The sequence below is a fragment of the Sesamum indicum genome, linkage group LG5, assembly GCF_026168435.1.
Source record: "Sesamum indicum cultivar Baizhima isolate 11 linkage group LG5, ASM2616843v1, whole genome shotgun sequence".
NCBI lineage: Eukaryota > Viridiplantae > Streptophyta > Magnoliopsida > Lamiales > Pedaliaceae > Sesamum > Sesamum indicum.
In genome coordinates, this window is record NC_142661.1 from 17,028,924 (window position 1) to 17,047,779 (window position 18,856).

Consider the following 18,856-nt stretch of genomic DNA (forward strand, 5'->3'; position numbering starts at 1 on the left):
ATAAATATTTAATATTGATAATTAATATATTGATTGTTATAATCGTCAGTGACTGAGATCATGATTATAATCGGTTTGCCTAAAAAAAAAAATATCCAACAAATGCCCAATAATGCAATCAATAAAACATAATGTGTGAGATCAGAGATGGTATTTTTAGACTAAATTGGACCAATACTTTAAATTCAGGGGAGTGTTAAGGAATTTTCCAAACTTCTATGGAGTTTAAGATATTAAGCTAAATAGCAGGGTCAAATCTATAATTATTTCCACACATCAACCGCCCGAATTCCTAAAACCTCTGAAATTGATGAAGTCGTAAACCCTAATTCATTACATTCCCGTTTTTTAACTACCTGATGATAACAATCTGAGTGAAAATGGAGGAACTGCAGAAAGCATATCGAAGTGCGATGTCACAGGCGCAGGAATCAACAGCAAAACTCAGCTCTTATGCTGCTTCTTTAGAGAAAGCTAAATCCATCGATTCTGCTTCTTCCTCATCCGGACTTGGATCCTCTTCTGCTTTATCTACTGATCAGTCTCGCATGCTACTGGCCCGATCGCCGAGGTGAGAAAGACCCATTTAGCTATTGCATTCTTTCTACTATGTGCTAGAAAGTTGTAGCTTCTGCTGATTAAATATATTTAGGGTGTTTTCGTGTTTGCATTTGGGCTTTGTAACTGGTGATACAATGAAATTTGGGGAGACTGAAAACTGATTTCTGGATATTTTAATTTATTTTATTAGGTGTATTGATGCAGGATTTTGATTTGTTGAGAAAGTGAGAGGCCCAACTTTTATCTCTCTTAATGTTCAAGGAGGAAGTAAATATGAGATGTTTTTGTAGTAATTTCTCCATTACTTTATGTTGCGTCAGATTGTGGTACCATTGGTTTGGATTTGATTTAGCTGCTGTTAGGTTGATCAAATATTTTTAATTAGAATTCTTTTAGCTGTAATCTCAAATTTTGTAGTTGTAGTAGGAAATGGCAGGAATAATCTTAATGATCTTTGAATTCTTATTCAAATCTGATATTTGGTCAATTAAAAAGGTGGTTGAGAAGAGGAGTGCGAAAAATACCAACGAATGAACGGTAAGTGAAGCTGTATTTCAATGAGAAAGTTTAGACATGAGAACATAGTGTAGCGACTCTGCTACATTTTGAAATGGCTCCTCAAGGTGTGGAATTGGATACTGTTGTTTGGATTCATGGGCCCAGAAACATCAAAATTTCCCATTGTAATTTATCTGCTCTAGTGGTTTATTGGTCTACTAAGTGTGTGAAGGCGGGCAGCCATACATGTAATCAGAAGGCGACAAATTTGATGAATCCCTAATCTTGGAAAATGATTTTAATCATAAAATTGCGAAACAGTTAAAAAATTCTGTATTGAAAACGTTAGCAGCATATGCTGTTCGGTTGATGGATTTACTTAAATCAATAGCCTTATCTACATATTCCTTATGTTATATGGCAATTGTAAAATTTTGCTTGTAGATGTCAGTTGGATTTGCCTTCTCACTGTTTTGATTTTTGATAACTTCCTATGTGAAATTCCTGATTGGGTCTTTGTACTCTTAGCTGTGGGAATTTGAATCTTTAATTGTGGTAATTTCCCCAGCTCTACAAATTAGTCAGAGCAGACACTCTTTCCAGCTTATGGTGTCTCACTCTATTTCTGACAGTTTCATGAGATCTCTATTCCCTTGTGGAATTGGTCCTTGTTGAAAACCATCTATCTAAATCAGAAAATAAGAGGAAACGCTTTAACATATTTGATAATGAATCTTTTAATGCAGACAATTTGTGTCACTATGGACTTGCTCAAAGCTTTGTGCAATTTGCTTTGTTGCTGGAATATTTGTTGGTTACACCCTGAAGCGACGTGTCCGTCGCTGGGCATCAAAACTTCTGCGGAGGTTGAAGGATGATTGAAAAGTTAGACTCTGGATTTTGAATATTACATGAGGTACTTAAAACCCTAGAGAAAGCTTCTTTGAAGATTAAGATTCTGGTATTTGCAACAAATGGGGACTCTTTATGATGTAATTTAAATTGCATTTCTAATCTGTTGTTACTAGTTGGATGTAAATTTATCTTGGAGCTACTTTACTTTGTTAGATTATATAATGTGTCTAGTCTTGTTTTTCTTTTAGTTTATTGAAGGTATATAGATCCCATATTTCTCATTCTACAACTTCTTTCGTATGGAATTATGAAAGTTCAACATTTCGAACTTGATATTTTTCAATGCTCTATATCCCATACCATTTTTCCCCATCTTATTCAAGAAAAAGTCATTTCTGCATAGACATCACACCACACAGAAATTCATTCTTCAATGGTCCACGTACATTGATGCTATTGTCCTTTTGACTATCCTTGGTTAACAGGCTTTGCATTATTGGTTTTCTTTTTGCCCCTTCAAGTGTGATATCCTTGATTGCACTAGATTGTATAGTAAGTGATATTGGTTTATGCATATAGTGCGTAAACCGCAGCCAATATTTTCCCTGTACCTCCTCTACCTTCCTCTTCGTGCTGCATCTTTCAACTAAATCTTAAACTCCTTCCCCTATGATTTGCAATGTCATTTTGAAGCAAAAACTAACTGAATAATGATTAATACCTTTTGGTGTTCATATTATTTAATTACATAGAATGAATACATGTTCCCCCCCCCCCCCCCCCTTCTACAATCCATTGTCCCCAATTTTTACCCAGCTTTCAAATGAACCTCTATTGTGTTTATATATATGGCTATGCTATTTGTATGATTTTTGCACTATCTGAAGAAATGTATGTTATATCCTCATATACATAAATAATTACAAATCCGCTTGTATGGTTAGTTGAGATCTTCTTGCTTAGAAGTATTCCTTGTGAAATTCGAATCTTGTGGATGTCTTATAAGTCAATTCTTGTGATAACTTCTTCAGCTCCTTTGCTAAGATCGGCAACCCACAGTAGAAAACACCTGCACATTGATGAGTTAGTTCTGTTAATACTCTATATCAACCAGTTCTTAAATAGTTGCTATGACATTGAAAAAGAGCTTCATAACAGTGTCTTCATCTTAATTATTATTTAGTTAGCCTGTAACCTCGCTCGAGGATTCCGGTTCTTGGGGCCAATGATACAAGCGTAGCCATAATTGCCATGTCACTGAAAAGAACTTTGTAGTGGTAGCTTCAGCGGGATTACTTTTTAGTTTGCATAACAATTTTTTGCCACTTGAGCTCAAGTACCAGACCCTGTAAGACACTAATAATCGAGGTCCTAAGGAACAGCAAAGCAGATCCCCCAAAAGCAAAAAATTCTACTCAGTGCATGCTTATGAACATCTCCCAAATTCAGTTGTGATCTATTGTCATCTATCTTTCAGTTCCTGATGAAATATTATGAAGTACATAATTGGATTCAACTCATGTAGTCATGTTATTTAAAAATTTATCGCTTGAGTTATGTGTTCTGTTGACAGGTTATTCAAATCATATGTCTGTCAATGACCTGGAACAATTTGAGAGCATGAAAGCAGGAGCTCAATAAGATCAGGATATAATCAAGACACATGGGCATGTTATCTTATTGGTGAATCGGGTCAGAAATCCTTTTACCTACTGTTGAACACGGATGCTTCGCAGCTACTTTATTGAACACTTCTTTCCAGTTGGGCCTTGCAAAATGTGTCCTTACCTGAAATGGAAAATGTGGCGAAATCTTTTTTATTTAGTAATTAGAAGTGTTCTACTCTTAATTGTTTACATTATAAACCCCATGGCTGTTACAGTGTTCTTATTGGTTGGTAGTATAAGGGTATAGATCTTACTCTAGTGCCAGAAAGGATATCAACCCCATGTTTAGCATGATTTAGAGCCTGCACCATGGTGATCAGAGTTGATCTTGCATCACCCTCTTCATAAACGCTTGTTAGATAATTGTGCATCTCAATTTGATCCTATTCCATTTTGATTAAAAAAAAAGATATTAAAATTTATCATTCTATATATTTGGCTAAAAGGATTATTACCTTGGAATATATCACAAAAAAGAAAAGATATTCAATTCTACATTCTATGTATTCAGCTAAAATGTATTGCCCAAGTTGGAAGAGCAATACCTTGTGATCCATCTCTGCTACTTCATTCATCACTCCCTTGAACCACTCAAAGGACCCAGGTTCCCTGGTTACCCAGTAGAAATGTGCCCTCCTCGTCTTCTGTGATTTCTTCTTTCCGCTTGATGTGTCGCATGAAGAGGTAAAACTATTTGAGCTATCATCTGATCGACTGGTGTCTGTGTTGGAGTCCTAAGCCAACAACGGGAATTCAATTGCAAAATTTGATTAAATAACTGTTACTGCAATAAAAGTATTTCTGGCCGTACCATTTGATCATCTGATCTAGTATTGTTCAAGAGATCCTTGAGGATACTTATGAAAGGAGTGGCCCCGATTCCAAGTCCTACAAGAAGTAATACATCATAGTTCTGGTAGTCTTGTGCCGGTGCTCCGTAGGGTCCATCAACAAGCAATTTAGGTAGACTGTACCAAGAAAGTGATTGTTCATCCTAAAGTCATCTTTAAATGAATGTGATAAAATAATTTGGTCACATTACCCAGTTTGATGAACATTTCCCAAAGCTCCAAATTTAGCTCGACCAATCACACATGTTGAACTATTATCTTCTGTAAACACTCGCTTGAGTTCTTGTGTCCAATCACCTACTGTACGGATATGAACACTCAGATAATTGTCTCCTGGTGCTGAAGTGAGTGAAAAAGGATGCCTGGAGAAATATGAATTCATATGAGTACTTGCTGAGTGTGCGCATACAGACGCATGTACATATGCATTTATTCTTGTGTATGTGAGTGAGTGTATGTAATGTGATGCTCACCATTCAAAGGAGGAGATTGCAGGACATTGCAGAAATATATACTGTCCACTTTTATATTTAAATCCATTTGGCTTTGCCATGACCAAGCTGAAGACACCTCCCGGTAGTACAGAAACCTAGTGAATAAAAAAGACACGAAAGAGTTATGGGCCCTATCATTGTAGTTCAGGTAAAATGTAGCCATGATGGATTATATATCAAGTTAATAGAGCTCCACTATGAGAATGTGTCCACTTGGACAATATTAGGCATCTTCTGCAGTAATGCCAACATATTGTCCTTGTTCTTCATCTGGGAATGTGCTTTCTTAGATTAAAATGGTTTGTTCTATATATAGTAGTGTGTTGACTTGGTATCTGCAAATAGCCATTGTGCGTTAATGGTATTTTTACTTCATCACTTTAACTTATTTATATTAATAGAATCTTCCATGCAATGTGTTCATCTATGAAGTTATGATTTGATCTCATGTTGCTCCTAAAGTTTTAAATGGTTTTAGAGAGAGACGAAACTAAAATGCAGTCAATTACCTTCAAAATCTTAACTGCATAATGTTCTGACCTGCGAGTTCTCAGACTTCTTTCAGCTATATAAAGAAGCAGGGGAACAGATATGTACATCCATGTCTGTCGCATCCAATAATATATATTAGTGTTGCTATAGTAGACTAGCTCAATGCATGTTGGTATTGTTCATATGCTTCCTTACCGTTTTCTTGTACCATTGGTGAACCAAGAACAAGAAGGTCCCATGGATCAGAAGTAATACATAGACTAGACCCAGAAGGTGATGGGAATACCAGAATGCATTGAATCCAGTTAGTCTGTTCAATGGTGGTGGCAACTTCACCCCATTTCTTCTAAAGCTCCTTGTAGCTAGCGTAAAGGCGATTATCATCAACACAACCATGACAATCCCAGTAGTGGCGGTAACAGTACTCAGCAGGCTGGTATAGGTGGGTTTTTCACCATTAAAATCAGCAGCAATTAGTTCAAATTTTTCTGGCAATGATCTAACCAGACGAGGAAAATCACATGATAAATGAACTCCTGCATGTACCATAACTCCAATCGCTATAGCAAATGCAATAACCTGCAGGTGAAAGTCAAGACTAGTTCAGGCAAGGAACACACAAGATCACTTCGGATTCTTGCTCTGTAAGTATTTCTTACCCTATGAAAGTTAATGTTGTCATCGAAAGGGAAGAGTACTCTGGCTCTTGTAGATCTTAGCCACGTCAGTATATTACGGCAAACTGGTAGAAGGATTAGGGCCATGTTGAGTTTGAGTGTTTCAGCAGCTCCTTTGGCTGTTGTTAAGCAGTAACCCATTATCTGAAATGCTGCTTTTTGCCTGTAGTGAAGAAACTTCCAGGTGAAAAGGCCAGCCATGGCCAAAACCCATAGAACTAAAATCCAGCCTCTCTGCCAGTTGTCCAGTAGGAGGGACCCTAGTTTGTTCAGCATAACACTGCTCAAATTCTGGCTCCATCCTACACTTGCTGTGCTTAGAGGTCTACTGTAGTTCATATAATTGTCCCTTTGCAGAAGAAGTGCTTCCAACTGCCATAACTGAATACAAGGAAAATTAGGGGAACTCTTTCTCCTTTGTATAACTTTACCCCATAGTAGGTGTTCTACTGTAGACCCATCTTTAAGTAAACTTATTTATTTATTTATTTAATTATAGAGGGGTGATTAATCTAATTTTAGCAATAAATTTACTAGTTAGGAAATGGGTCCATGGAATCTTTCTAGACTTGTTTCTAGGACGGTCTATTTGAAAATGCATCCGATGCACTTTGCATTGAATGATTCAGATATAATCATATGCCCAATGTCTGGTTATGTTGCCACATCTGAAGCAACTCAATATAAAGTGCTCTGGGTGCAGGGTCGAGGGAATCCAAGTAGGACTTTGTCCGAACTTTCGTTCTGTTAATACTGGGGCGCCGATAGTAGGTCAAGGCTAGTGAGGTAGCTATTTGCAGAAATTATCTTTATGTACAACGTGATTAATTACATCATTCGCTATATCTACATTAATAATTCTGAATCAAATACATTTAAAAGAAATAAATAAATATAAACTGCTATGAAAATAGATATACATCTTGATTCATATGATTTGTGACCGTAATCTTTTGATTATAAAACCTAACCTCAATTTTACAATTGGAACAATTATTCTGTAACATGCCAATTAAAAAGATAGTTGATGCGTGGGAGTGAATGATACCTCAATGTATTCAAGATTATCAGGGTCAAGCTCTTCCATAATTAAAGAAGCGTACTCCTTTGCACGTTCTTTCAAATTGGACAGCTTATTGGCAGAAGCACTCAGCAATATTAGCTGGTTGGGTCAAAATAACCAAACCCATATTAGAAAATAAACAAATACAGGCTTTTTCTCTTTTATTAAATTATATACATTTTCAACTCCTTACCAGTCACCACCACTTCTTCACTACAACATCAAACATCAAACATCAAACATCAAATTCCTATTTCTCCCTAAAGTAGTGGTTTGCTCCCCACAGAAGCAAGTTGCAGAAAAACGAAACTTGCTAGAATACAGACACAACGACATTTTGTCCATTTCCGATTAGGTAAATCAGAACAAACACATGATTTAATAATGATTTTGGATTACTCACTCGAAATACTGGGGAGTTCTAATCTCAATTGAATTTGGTCGCACATGAACCAATTATGTAGTAAGGGCAATATCTTATTGTGTAATTGATATACAATTCGAGAAAAGTGATCAATTTTATGGTAAGTATATAACATTTGCTCTATGATTGATTTGATTTGGTCGAACTTAATTTGAATTAGTGTTTCTTATTGGTCGAATTATTTCAGAACATTGGATCCTAGAATTATTACAATCCCTCATATGACAGAAATAATAGTATATAACATTGTGGAAAAAAAAAATCAAAACAAATTAAATTACTATAATATACTTATTATGTCATTGATCACTTCTTTAAAATTATAAGTCAACTACATGATAAATATGTTATAGTTTTTGTGTAATTAGTTTATATATGACCAAACTCATTTCAAACTAAAATTCCCTATACTATCTACAAATTATGATAATTTTCATTCACCTAAAATATCAATACTCCTTAAAATTACTGATTTTCGTCAAGCATGTAAATGTGTTAGATATATTATGGTTGGACCTAAGTTTATCTTCTTTTTTTTTCTTTGAATTAATTATATTTAGATCCCCTCTAAAAATACTATATCACACTTTCTCTCAAAATCTTTTTTGAAATTACACTTTCAAAAAATTCTCGATTTATACATGACCCTTCTTCCATTATACTTTGTATAGAAAATACTAACGTAAGTAAAGAAACATACGTAAATCTTTAATTGTACTCCTTATTTAACATTCTCATGTATATTTTTCTACTTATAAAATGCTAAATATAATATATATATATAGAGTGATGTTAACATCATTGATTTTTTTCTTCAAAGTACAAAATTATGTATAAAAACATTAAATAAGGGGTAAATTAGAAATTTATATAATATTTTTTGCTAACGTCAGTATTTTTCATCCACATCCTAGTAAAAAAAAGGTCAAGTATAAACAGTAAATTTTTGGAGAGATATAAGTATAATTTCAAAATTTTTTTAAGAAAAGATATAATTTTATATTTTTAGAGGGGTCTAAGGTAATTAATCCTTTTTTTTAACTTGTCTTTTGTTTTGGAGAAGAATTAATAATAGGCATACCTCTTGCACTTCATCCCTTGTAATTTTTCCGTCTCCATTAATATCCGCCCTGTGCACATCAACCATTAAATAGTAAGTGATGAAACTGATTTTATTTTATGCAAACACTTTCTCAAATAGCATTTTACTATTTCCATTTAAAAAAAAAAAGGAATTCATTTATTCACGAAAATTTTAGTTCTTATCTTAAATATTAATGAGAGAAAAAAGATGTGTAAAACGGGAAGAAAAATATCATTAGTTAAATAAAACAGTTTCAAATCCTTTTTCTTTTCAAGCTAATTGCCCATTAAAAATGCAAACTTTTGAGTGGAAAGGCTGCCCCAAGTTTCTTGCAATAAGAAACCAATTGGCACTAAAAATAATTTTTAAGAAATTTTTTTACCTAAATTAAGTTTGATAGAATCAAATCAATTATAAAATAATATAATATACTTATTATGTGATTGATTATTTTTTTTAATTATATATCAATCACATAATAAATATATTACAATTGTTTGGTTAAATCAAATTTGATTTTGTTAAGGACGGACTAATTCCCGCCGTGACTTTGTCCAACTGGAAGACACTTTAGGCAAATGGACGGTGATAAATGAGAGAGGGAGAGAGGAGGGTAACATGTCGAAGAAAATCTGGAGACGAGCGTCAAAGCTGTTGTCGGAAATTTGAAGCCAGAAGTCATGCAGCTCCGCCTTGGTTATTCTACTGGTCTTCTGCCTCCGCCGCCGCGCCAGAGCGTCGAATACCCCCACCGCAAACTCCTTGGAATCCCCCATTCCTGAACTCAATTCCAAAACACAATCAATATTCATGCATAAAATGAAACTATATATATATATGTATATATTCCCATTCAACATATATATATATATATATATAATATTTTTTGTGGGTTATCAGTACGTACCTATGCATTCGCCGAAGTCTTGCCTCGACAGTAATCCGTCCTTGGCCAACACCTCGAACCTCGCCTCCACTTGTTTCCACAGCAAATTTGGATCCGATTCTCCGCACGTGCTTTTGCTGATGAATCTCAGTCCGCCCAGTGCTCTCTGCGCGCTCGACTTCGTCCTCATCATCTTCGCCTTCATCTTCATCAACTCACGCGCCGATACCACCGCCGCCTGGTGCTGATCCTCCGCCTCCGACGTCGACGTCCTCGCCGACGGCGTCCTCCGCCACGAGAACATCCGCCGCAGCTTCGACGCCGCCGATGTACTCCGCACGAGGAATCCGTTAGAGGTCGACTCGTCTTCGGCCGACGCTACGGCATTCTGACTGGCGGTCGTCGTCGCCGCGGGGGCGACGCTGCACAAAACCACGGAATTATCGTCAAGCTCTAGTGTAACCTCAACCATTTCGTCTCCATTAACATTCCTGCTCAAGTCATTGAGGTAAACCGGCAGCATTGCGCCGTAGAGCGGCGGCTCCCGCTGGACTTCCGGCAAGTCAAAGGAGCGGCTGTACTTGGAGCTGCTCCCGAACGAAGACGTCCTCATGATCAAATTCAGTAGGAGAAAATCCAAACCCAAACACAAACCCACCCAGTATACCGCATTAGAAACTGGTTAATCCGCCATTAACCATCTCCATAGACCAAGTGCGACTCCTGTGTGCGTAAAACGGTGAAAATTAATCAGAAATGATGAAAATGGAAATTAAAGTATGAGGAGGAGATGGAGAGAGAGAGAGAAGGCTTGAGTCACACGCCTCGTCCCTGAAAGGATGTTAAAACAAGCACCTCCCAACCGAACCCATCTCTGTATAAGCACACAATTTCAACCCATTCTTGCCCAGTCTTGCCTACGCGCAGAGTAGTTGGCGCTTTGGCATTTCTTCAAATACCTCTCCTCCATTTCCATTTTATTACTATGTTAATATATATATATATATATATATATCCCCATCCCTCCATGGAAGTACTTTGTTACTTTATACATACATAAATATATTTGTGTGTTGTGTGTGTGAATGTGTACGATTGATTTCATGTTTAGATGGTAAAATTTGGTACTATTGTACATCATCATACACACATTGCCCTCAATCTTGTCTTTTAAGTTCCATATATGTAACCAATTTTTTTTAAAGAAAAAATAATAAACTAATTCATAATATAATAATTTATTTTTTTGTGTAATTTAATTATATTCACATAAACCGTATTTTAACTAAAAAAATTCATATCAAAATAAATTATAAATAAACTATATACCTATATTTATATATTAAATATCTATATTTAATTGTGACTTCTGAAAGTCACCGCTCAAACAATAAATTATTAATTATTTTTTTACAATGATATGGAGGGTGGGGCAGTACTAGTTAGAAATTACGTGTGATAGGTTAGACATGCGTGTTGGTGAAAAGCAGGAGCCTCAGCACTAAGTACGCAATAATTAGAATTTTCTTTATTTTTATTTTTATATTAAATTATATTATTATTTTTGTTCCGATCTAGACAAGCATCACATATTAGTTACAAACAAAAAGTTTGAGGAGTTTATAAATCCTATGACCTGTTCTCTCTAGTGAACCATATTTTCAAAATAAAATTTTAAAATTCGTACGAAGTCAAAGCGAACACCCAACACAACGGCATACCCGTTAAATTGGGAGTCGCATAGTGTTCTAATTAATTTATGCATGTCATATATATTAAAAAAATTTATTAATTAAAATAAATAATGTAATATTTGTATATGCTACTTAAAAAATATACATATATATAGTAAATGAATAAAAAAATATAATATAATATAAATTAGGAAATCCAATTCTATTTGATCAAATTAGTACGACCAATTGACTGAAGTGGTCGTGCAGTACTTTATGTAACATCGGACAAATTTTACGCTATGTAGAGAAGACAAGACAGGCTGAAAAGAACACCCCCCCCCCCCGGCGCAAAAAAAAAGGGTTATTAATTATTTTTTGTTTTTTTTATTTCCTTTAATTTAATCTGTGAATTTCATTTAAAGACTGATCCGGCTCGTTCACGTGCGATCGTGATCAACGATCGATCCACGTTTTCTCCTCGAATCTGATACTGGGCTTGAGTATAAAACAGTACAGTTAAGCTAGTCGGGTTCGTCTCGATGACGACACTCCGATGTTTAAGTTAATTGAGGTCGAAGGAAAAATATGCGATCTAAGTTTGCGATTAAAGTAATTGAAGTGATGGTACCTCTTTTCACGGTGGCCTAGAGTATTTGTAGGACTTACATGGGTCCCACCACTTGACGTGTGTCGTCACCGGCGTCATCATGTAATTCCACCTGTCTGGATTGGTATACAGGTTAGACTCGAACAACCTGACCCACAAGATATTAGAAGTCGATTACTGTCAGCCCACAAGATATCCATATAAAATAGTGAGTTCTACATTCTTTATAACTCGATTACCACCGCTCCTGACTAATTAACCTCATTGATATGGCCTCCATTGATGGCATTTGGCTTCACGGCAATGTTTGCAAAAATTTGTATTTTTCTTAAATTTTATATTTAGGATCGCATTATAAAAATATAATAAATTTTTTCTTACTTTATAAATAACACGACTTAAAAATTATACTAAATTACTACTATCTACCATATTAAAATAAAAATCAGTACAAAAATTTTAATTTTGCCGCATCAAAATCAATATTTGTCATAATTTTAATAATTTTACCTGAAATATTTGTTATTATTTTTAGCTATGACTAATGTTCTAACGTCAATTGCATAAAAAAAAGGACGACTACTAATCATTAGCCCTTTTTTAGTTTTGTCCCTATTTATTATGATTTTCTCACTTGCATCACCCAAACTTGAATTTTTTTTTAATATTAGTCCGTACATACATTTGTAATATGTCCAAATATGAACTTGTAATAAAGTGGGCAAACAGAAAATCATAGGGTAATTATGATGATCCCAATAATTAATGATGACACGGTCAAAACAAGTTTACAGTTCATTATCAACTAGCATTTGTAGTTTAATTTAGTAAATTTCTAGTCTAATCTAGTCGTTGCATTAGGTAAAAATTTGAAGTGAATTAGACAGCACTTTTAAATTTGGGAGGAATAATAAAGTTGTTCAGTCAAAATGATTTAGTTTTTTTTTTTAGATATTCACATCACCTTCTCCTTATATTTAGTATAATTATACATAAATTTCCTATAATTTGATAATTTGTGTAACTTGCAGGCTGCAACTAATCAGTAATAAGTCAATTGTGGGTAGATATGGACTTTCAATGAATTTTGCTTTTTGCTAATATCAACAAAATCGAAAAGTTTGACTGGTGGAGGGATCTATTTATTAGACGAAAACAAACGTTTAAGGTATTAGATGTAATTTTTCAAACCATAGGGGGTCTACGTAATTACACCTAAACTTTATGGGAGGCAGTGTAATCATTCTATTTTTTTTTTAAGTAGTATGCGGCTCGTTACATCAGTCAATACATTCAAATTCAATGACTGATTCAATACATCAATAATTTAAATCAACAAATACATGTGAAACAAAAAAACAACAAACTACTTTAGAAGTACCCAGACATATACCCACACTTGTGAAACTTGAACTAATAACCTTTTTAGTTATAAACCATCAACTCAGTCGATCAAGTAAGACCTCGTCGGCAAAAGCAATCTAGTTTATGTTAATAGCAAATGGCTTGTTCGAACATATTATAATTATTAATTGTAAATCGGATATGGAAAGTCGATTAATTTTAGACTCTCCAGTCCACCTTTTCTTTATAATTGGGTGGCAATGAGATTCAAACTTATAACCTCTTGTTTGATCTGACACCGATACCACATTAAACGACTACCTGATTTAAAAGTTTTTAAACTATCAGAGAGAAGAATAATTTAGTGTTAATATCTAAATACGTCCCTCGTGAAATTTTTCTTTTATAAACGTGCGTCAATGAGATTTGAACCTAACGTATATTACAATAAGACATATTTATTACAATCACAATCAACAAGTATCTTCAATTCTCATTATTCTATTTCTATCTTGAGCTGGCTTAAGTATCGAAAAATTTTAATTGAGAACCTCTCAACAAACCTAACGATCTTTTCTTTTTTCCAATTTTATGCTTTATTTAAAATATTTTTAGAACTACCTCGATCTCGACCTCCTACTTGAATTAACATATCTTCATAATATATTGTGAAGCTTAGGCATGTGTTTGGTGATCATAATTTAGTATATATATATATATATATATATATATATATATACGTATTATTTTATTGTACGGAATTGAACTCTAATTAATTATTTATCATGGGGTCTACCAAGGGAAAAAAAACCTTGAGTTTGTAAATAGTTGACTACGTCGTTGATTCCTTATTTATTTTTTATTCTTTTTCTTGGAATGAATCGATTATAGTTCTGTTATTAATTTCAATTTGAACAACCAACGTACCAATTATCAATATTAAATATTTATAATTAATCAGACAATTGTTGTACCAATAGATTTTCAAATTTATGGGCAGTCAACTTCCCGATTGAACTAGTCCCTATTAGTTCATTTATCTTAAGAGTTAATTATACTTAAATTCTCTTAAAAATACGAAATTATACATTTTCTCAAAAAATTTTTAAAAGTTACACTCACTCTCTACGAAAATTATCTGTTTATACCTGACGCTCTTCTATTAGGGTTTGATGAAAAATACTGATGTTAGTAAAAATAATTATATAATTTTTTAAATTTTATCCCTTATTTAACTTTCTCATGTATATTTTTATATTTATAAACGGATAAATTAATAATATATATGGAGTGGGGTAAATATCATTATATTTTTTTCTTATAAATATCAATTATTACATAAGGATATTAAATAAGGAGTAAAATTAAAAAATTCATAATATGTATAATATATTGCTAAGATCAATATTTTTCATTCAAATTCTAACGAAACGGGGCTTGGTATGAATAATGAATTTTGGAGAGTTGTAAGTGTAATTTCATAATTTTTTTTTTACAAGAAAATATAATTTTATATTTTTAAATGAGATCCAACTATAATTAACTCTAATTTTATTAAAAAAGCAAAAAGCAATATTGTGAAAGTCGTAAACCAAAAATTTAATGATACATATATATATATATATGTAACAAATAAAATTAAATAATAGGGTAAAGATAATATAATAATATTATGGTGGAATATACATATCCAAGTTGAGCTCAATCTAATAATGATATTTTAATAGGGAATATATATATATATATATATATAATTTATATGGATGGAAAGGCATGAGACAAGGTCGTGTATGCCACCCCTCCTCCCCGAGTAACGAACTGCCACAATTTCTACGAAGTGGTAGGTGGTCTCATTTTAATACCACACCATCTTCTTAGCATATGTACCAACATTAACCACAAATTAAACGAGTTTTTCTAAAATTTGATATAATTATAAATATTGTTCGTTATTTAAAAATTATAAAAATTTTATAATTTGAAGACTTGTCAATTTTACATTTGTTATATTTTTTTTTTTTTTAAAAATAAGAATTTGTAAAAAATCAAATGGGGTAAATGGTAAAATTATAAAAAAAATATTCACTTAGTCCATAGAAAATTTTATATTATAATTAATAATTCACAATGGTATTTTGATCAATTCACCACAAAAAATTGATGAAAACATCACGGAGAGTAATAGATTAGGCTAATTATTAAACGAATGTTAAAATAAAGGAGGTATTGATAATTTTTCAAACAATAAAGGGTATTTGTAATTATGTTAAATCTCATGGGAGCTCGTTGTAATTTACCCTAATATTAAATTATTCTCATTTTTATATTAACAACTTTATCTTTTAAATGAGGTGGTCGTTTAACATGGTATTAGAGTCAAACCAAACAATAAATCCCGAGTTCAAATGATCTCATTCCATTACAGATAATGATGTCGCGTCTAAATATTAACATTTATTTTTCTCTTTAATAGTTAAAACTTTTAAATAAAATGGCCGTTTAACAAATTTTGATTCTTTAATTTATAGATTATATTATTCTCAATAAATATTCTTTTTTCTTTAAAGGGGGGGGGGGGTGTTTCATTTTCCATTGGATTCGAATGTGATAGCAAATATTATATTTTTGGAGTAATTTTGTTTTTGAATAAGATATATGTAAATATGTTGGTTGACAATGCAAATCAAGACTTCTTCTAAAATCAAGAATTAAATTTTTAATTCATGACAGTCAAGTTATATATAGAGAATTCTATTTTATTATAGTCTTAGATAAAGTTCCATATGGAATATCTTTGTACTGAATATAAACAACAATAAAAAGGAAATTAATATAGTGAATAGGTCAAAATATGAATTTCTTATAAGAATTTTTGCTTTTAGAGAAATGATAATTTAATTAAAAATAAATAAAATTTATATCAGAATCAAAGTTGGGAGTGCCCATAAAAAAATTAAATAAATTGGGAGTGTTTAAAAATAAAATAACTTTTAAAATAATTTTATTGGAAAAAGGATATATATATATATATGTTTCTAGATTCGTACTTTTTGTCACATAACGACCCCGTGTCCTTTTCCGTTAAACATCTAAGAGAAGGTGTTATGGGACTAAAAGTGTTACTTTTTAATGTTACAATACCAAAAGTAAGAATTCCATAACTAATGGGATCAAAAGTAGAAATACTTTAAGTTACGGGACGAAAAATATTATTTTCCTAAGAAATATATTGTGAATAAAAAATGTACATTAATCAGCAAGAACATTATATCCACAAATTAATATGTGGTGCTTATAAGTTGCTTAACTTATAATATAAATAATTGGGGAAAAAAAAAAGAAAAAATAGCAGAATGGATTATTTCGTTCACTAATAATTAGCAATTAGCGTAGAACCTCTCTATCACTTGTAGCTATGGTGTCTTTTCTACGTCAGAGCTGTAATAGAAATTTCCAAACTCTTCTAGCAGCGTCCTCTTCATGTGTAAATTTTAAAGTGAAATCCATTTTTTTTTATAAATGAGATATATTTATTGCTATTAGCATTTTATTTAATCTTTGAATATTAGAAAAAATATGAATTTTTATTATAATTAATTATTATAGTAAAATAAATAAATAAAATTCTGAAACATTTTAATTAATTATGGTTGCGTAATAATTATTAGCGTTTCTTAAAAACGAGGCCAAAATATTAGTCATTGCTAAAAATTATGGTAAATAGTGTGAACATAATTAAAATCATAGTATATGTTGGTTAATCGTGATCACAACTTAAATTTTTGCATTAATGTTGTTTGGCCCTAATAGATAACATTGATTTGTCATGATTTTTAAACCGTAATCGTTATAAGATAAGAAATAATCCACTTGTTTTGCAATGAGATGTTTCTTTTTTTCAATTTAAAATATTTGATAATTTAATCAAATTTGAATATTTAAATATCGAATGATGTAAAGAGTCATACTTTAAAAAAAAATAAATTATAGAACTATAATAATGCGATTCACATATATCTGAAATTAATTAATGATAATATGAAAAAAAAATCCTTAGTTAATCACTGTCTAGATCAATCTTAACGAGCAAAGACATTAATAATGTCTTAATCTAAGGGTTAATGCTAGAGTCTTATAAACATACCTAAAATCAGGGGAAAAAATGCCAGCAACCCCCTTATGATATCGCAAATGAGCAAATTATCCCCTTAAAAAAAAAAAATTGCAATTTACCTCCCTATATTCTTTAAAATACAACAATTTACCTTCCTATATTTTTTAAAATTAAGCAATTTACCTCCCTATATAAGAAGGTAAATTGCTTCATTTTAAAAAGTATAGGGGGTAAATTGCTATAATTTTTTTATAAGGAGTAAATTGCTATATTTTTTATAAGGGGTAAATTGCTATATTTTTTTATAGGGGGTAGTGTGCTTATTTTCAATATCACAGAGAGCTAAATTGCTATTAACCCAAAAATCAGGACTTAAGTCCTACATTTTATTAGGAAAAATGTGCAAGCAATCTCCTTGTAATATTGCAAATGAGCAAATTACCCCTCTTATGAAAAAATAAATAGCGATTTACCTCCCTATATTTTTTAAAAATACAACAATTTACCTCCTTATATTTATTAAAATGAAGTAGTTTACCTCCCTCTATAAGGAGGTAACTTGCTTCATTTTAAAAAGTATAGGGGGTATATTATTATATTTTTTTTCATATGAGGATAATATACTCATTTTTAATATTATAGGAGGATAATTTGCTATTTACCTTATTTTATTATAATTTATTTTATTTTTTAAATGTATTTATATATAATTAAATATTGAGATATAGATGTAATGAAGAAACGAAAGATTTGAGTGGAATTAGAAAAAGCTGTTAGTTGGACTGCAGCCGTCAATTAAGTTTAATAGGAGTAGCTGGGAATGGCCTCCATTTTGTCAACTCTTGTCCTTACATATTTTTGTCAAGATTAGCAGTTGAGACGTGTAATCAACTTCTTCCAACTCCATTCCCCATTATTCATTTCTTCTTTTTCTCATACGTATTACATTTTTACACACCATAATTTCATGCCCCCCAAAACAAAAGTAAGAGAAAAAACTCAATTATAAAAACTATAACAATTAAGTGCAATAATCAAGAAACCAAAAACAAAAGAAAAGAAAACTAATTTTAAGTAGGGGTGGCAATTAGATTCATACCTGGCAAGACTCGCTCCAAACCCACTCCTAATAGGGCGACTCTGGGTCCAAAAAAATATTAATTGGGGCGAGTGACAGATCCTAAAAATTAGAGGTATTGATATGTTCTCATCGTTGGTTGTAGAATGAGGTAAATAGTAAGTAAAATTTTAATTATAGTTTTTTACTTTATTTTTGTAGAATAAATATTAATAAAATAATATTTTTTTATTTGTTTATTGCTAGGTATTTGTTCAACAATTAAAAAATAAAAAAATTGTCCAACAATTCTTGACGGAAAAGAAGATGAATGGTGATGTTGTATTTATGTTGATTTGAGAATTTATTTTTGGACTTGAATATTTAAGGAACAATTTTTTTTTTGTAACTGATATGTTGAATTTTTTTTATATTTGTACAAAAATTAAAAAATAAAAATATAACGGGATTCACCGGGTAAGATCCGTCCCAACGGGTTTTGTACT

At 32.1% G+C, this 18,856-nt stretch overlaps 2 protein-coding genes across 2 annotated transcripts; one reads left to right on the plus strand and one right to left on the minus strand.

Annotated features, from left to right (window-relative positions):
* Positions 1–282: 282 nt before the first annotated feature.
* Positions 283–3,742, plus strand: LOC105161957 (uncharacterized). The gene is made up of 3 exons (XM_011079838.3): positions 283–571; positions 1,806–1,975; positions 3,488–3,742. Exons 1-2 carry the CDS (start codon positions 381–383, stop codon positions 1,939–1,941), a joined length of 327 nt encoding a protein of 108 aa, XP_011078140.1. The 5' UTR covers positions 283–380; the 3' UTR covers positions 1,942–1,975; positions 3,488–3,742.
* LOC105161955 (Riboflavin synthase-like superfamily protein) lies at positions 2,732–10,547 on the minus strand. The gene is made up of 14 exons (XM_011079837.3): positions 9,574–10,547; positions 9,285–9,444; positions 8,664–8,712; positions 7,144–7,257; positions 6,078–6,476; positions 5,614–5,997; positions 5,436–5,531; positions 4,906–5,021; positions 4,624–4,794; positions 4,393–4,549; positions 4,127–4,315; positions 3,836–3,964; positions 3,624–3,702; positions 2,732–2,983 (listed from the first exon to the last, which is right to left on the minus strand). The coding sequence occupies exons 1-14, from the start codon at positions 10,163–10,165 to the stop codon at positions 2,874–2,876; spliced, it is 2,745 nt and encodes a 914-aa protein (XP_011078139.3). The 5' UTR covers positions 10,166–10,547; the 3' UTR covers positions 2,732–2,873.
* Positions 10,548–18,856: the final 8,309 nt, after the last annotated feature.

What these genes read in the sequence shown, in the direction of transcription:
- LOC105161957 (XM_011079838.3), top strand. Translation starts at nt 381, where the DNA reads ATGGAGGAACTGCAGAAAGCATATCGAAGTGCGATGTCACAGGCGCAG. An exon ending in CTACTGGCCCGATCGCCGAG is followed by an intron (nt 572 to 1,805) that starts GTGAGAAAGACC and finishes CTTTTAATGCAG; the next exon opens with ACAATTTGTGTCACTATGGA.
- LOC105161955 (XM_011079837.3), bottom strand. Translation starts at nt 10,165, where the DNA reads ATGAGGACGTCTTCGTTCGGGAGCAGCTCCAAGTACAGCCGCTCCTTT. An exon ending in CAAGGGATGAAGTGCAAGAG is followed by an intron (nt 7,258 to 8,663) that starts GTATGCCTATTA and finishes TGACCCAACCAG; the next exon opens with CTAATATTGCTGAGTGCTTC. An exon ending in ATATCCTTTCTGGCACTAGA is followed by an intron (nt 3,703 to 3,835) that starts GTAAGATCTATA and finishes TTTCCATTTCAG; the next exon opens with GTAAGGACACATTTTGCAAG.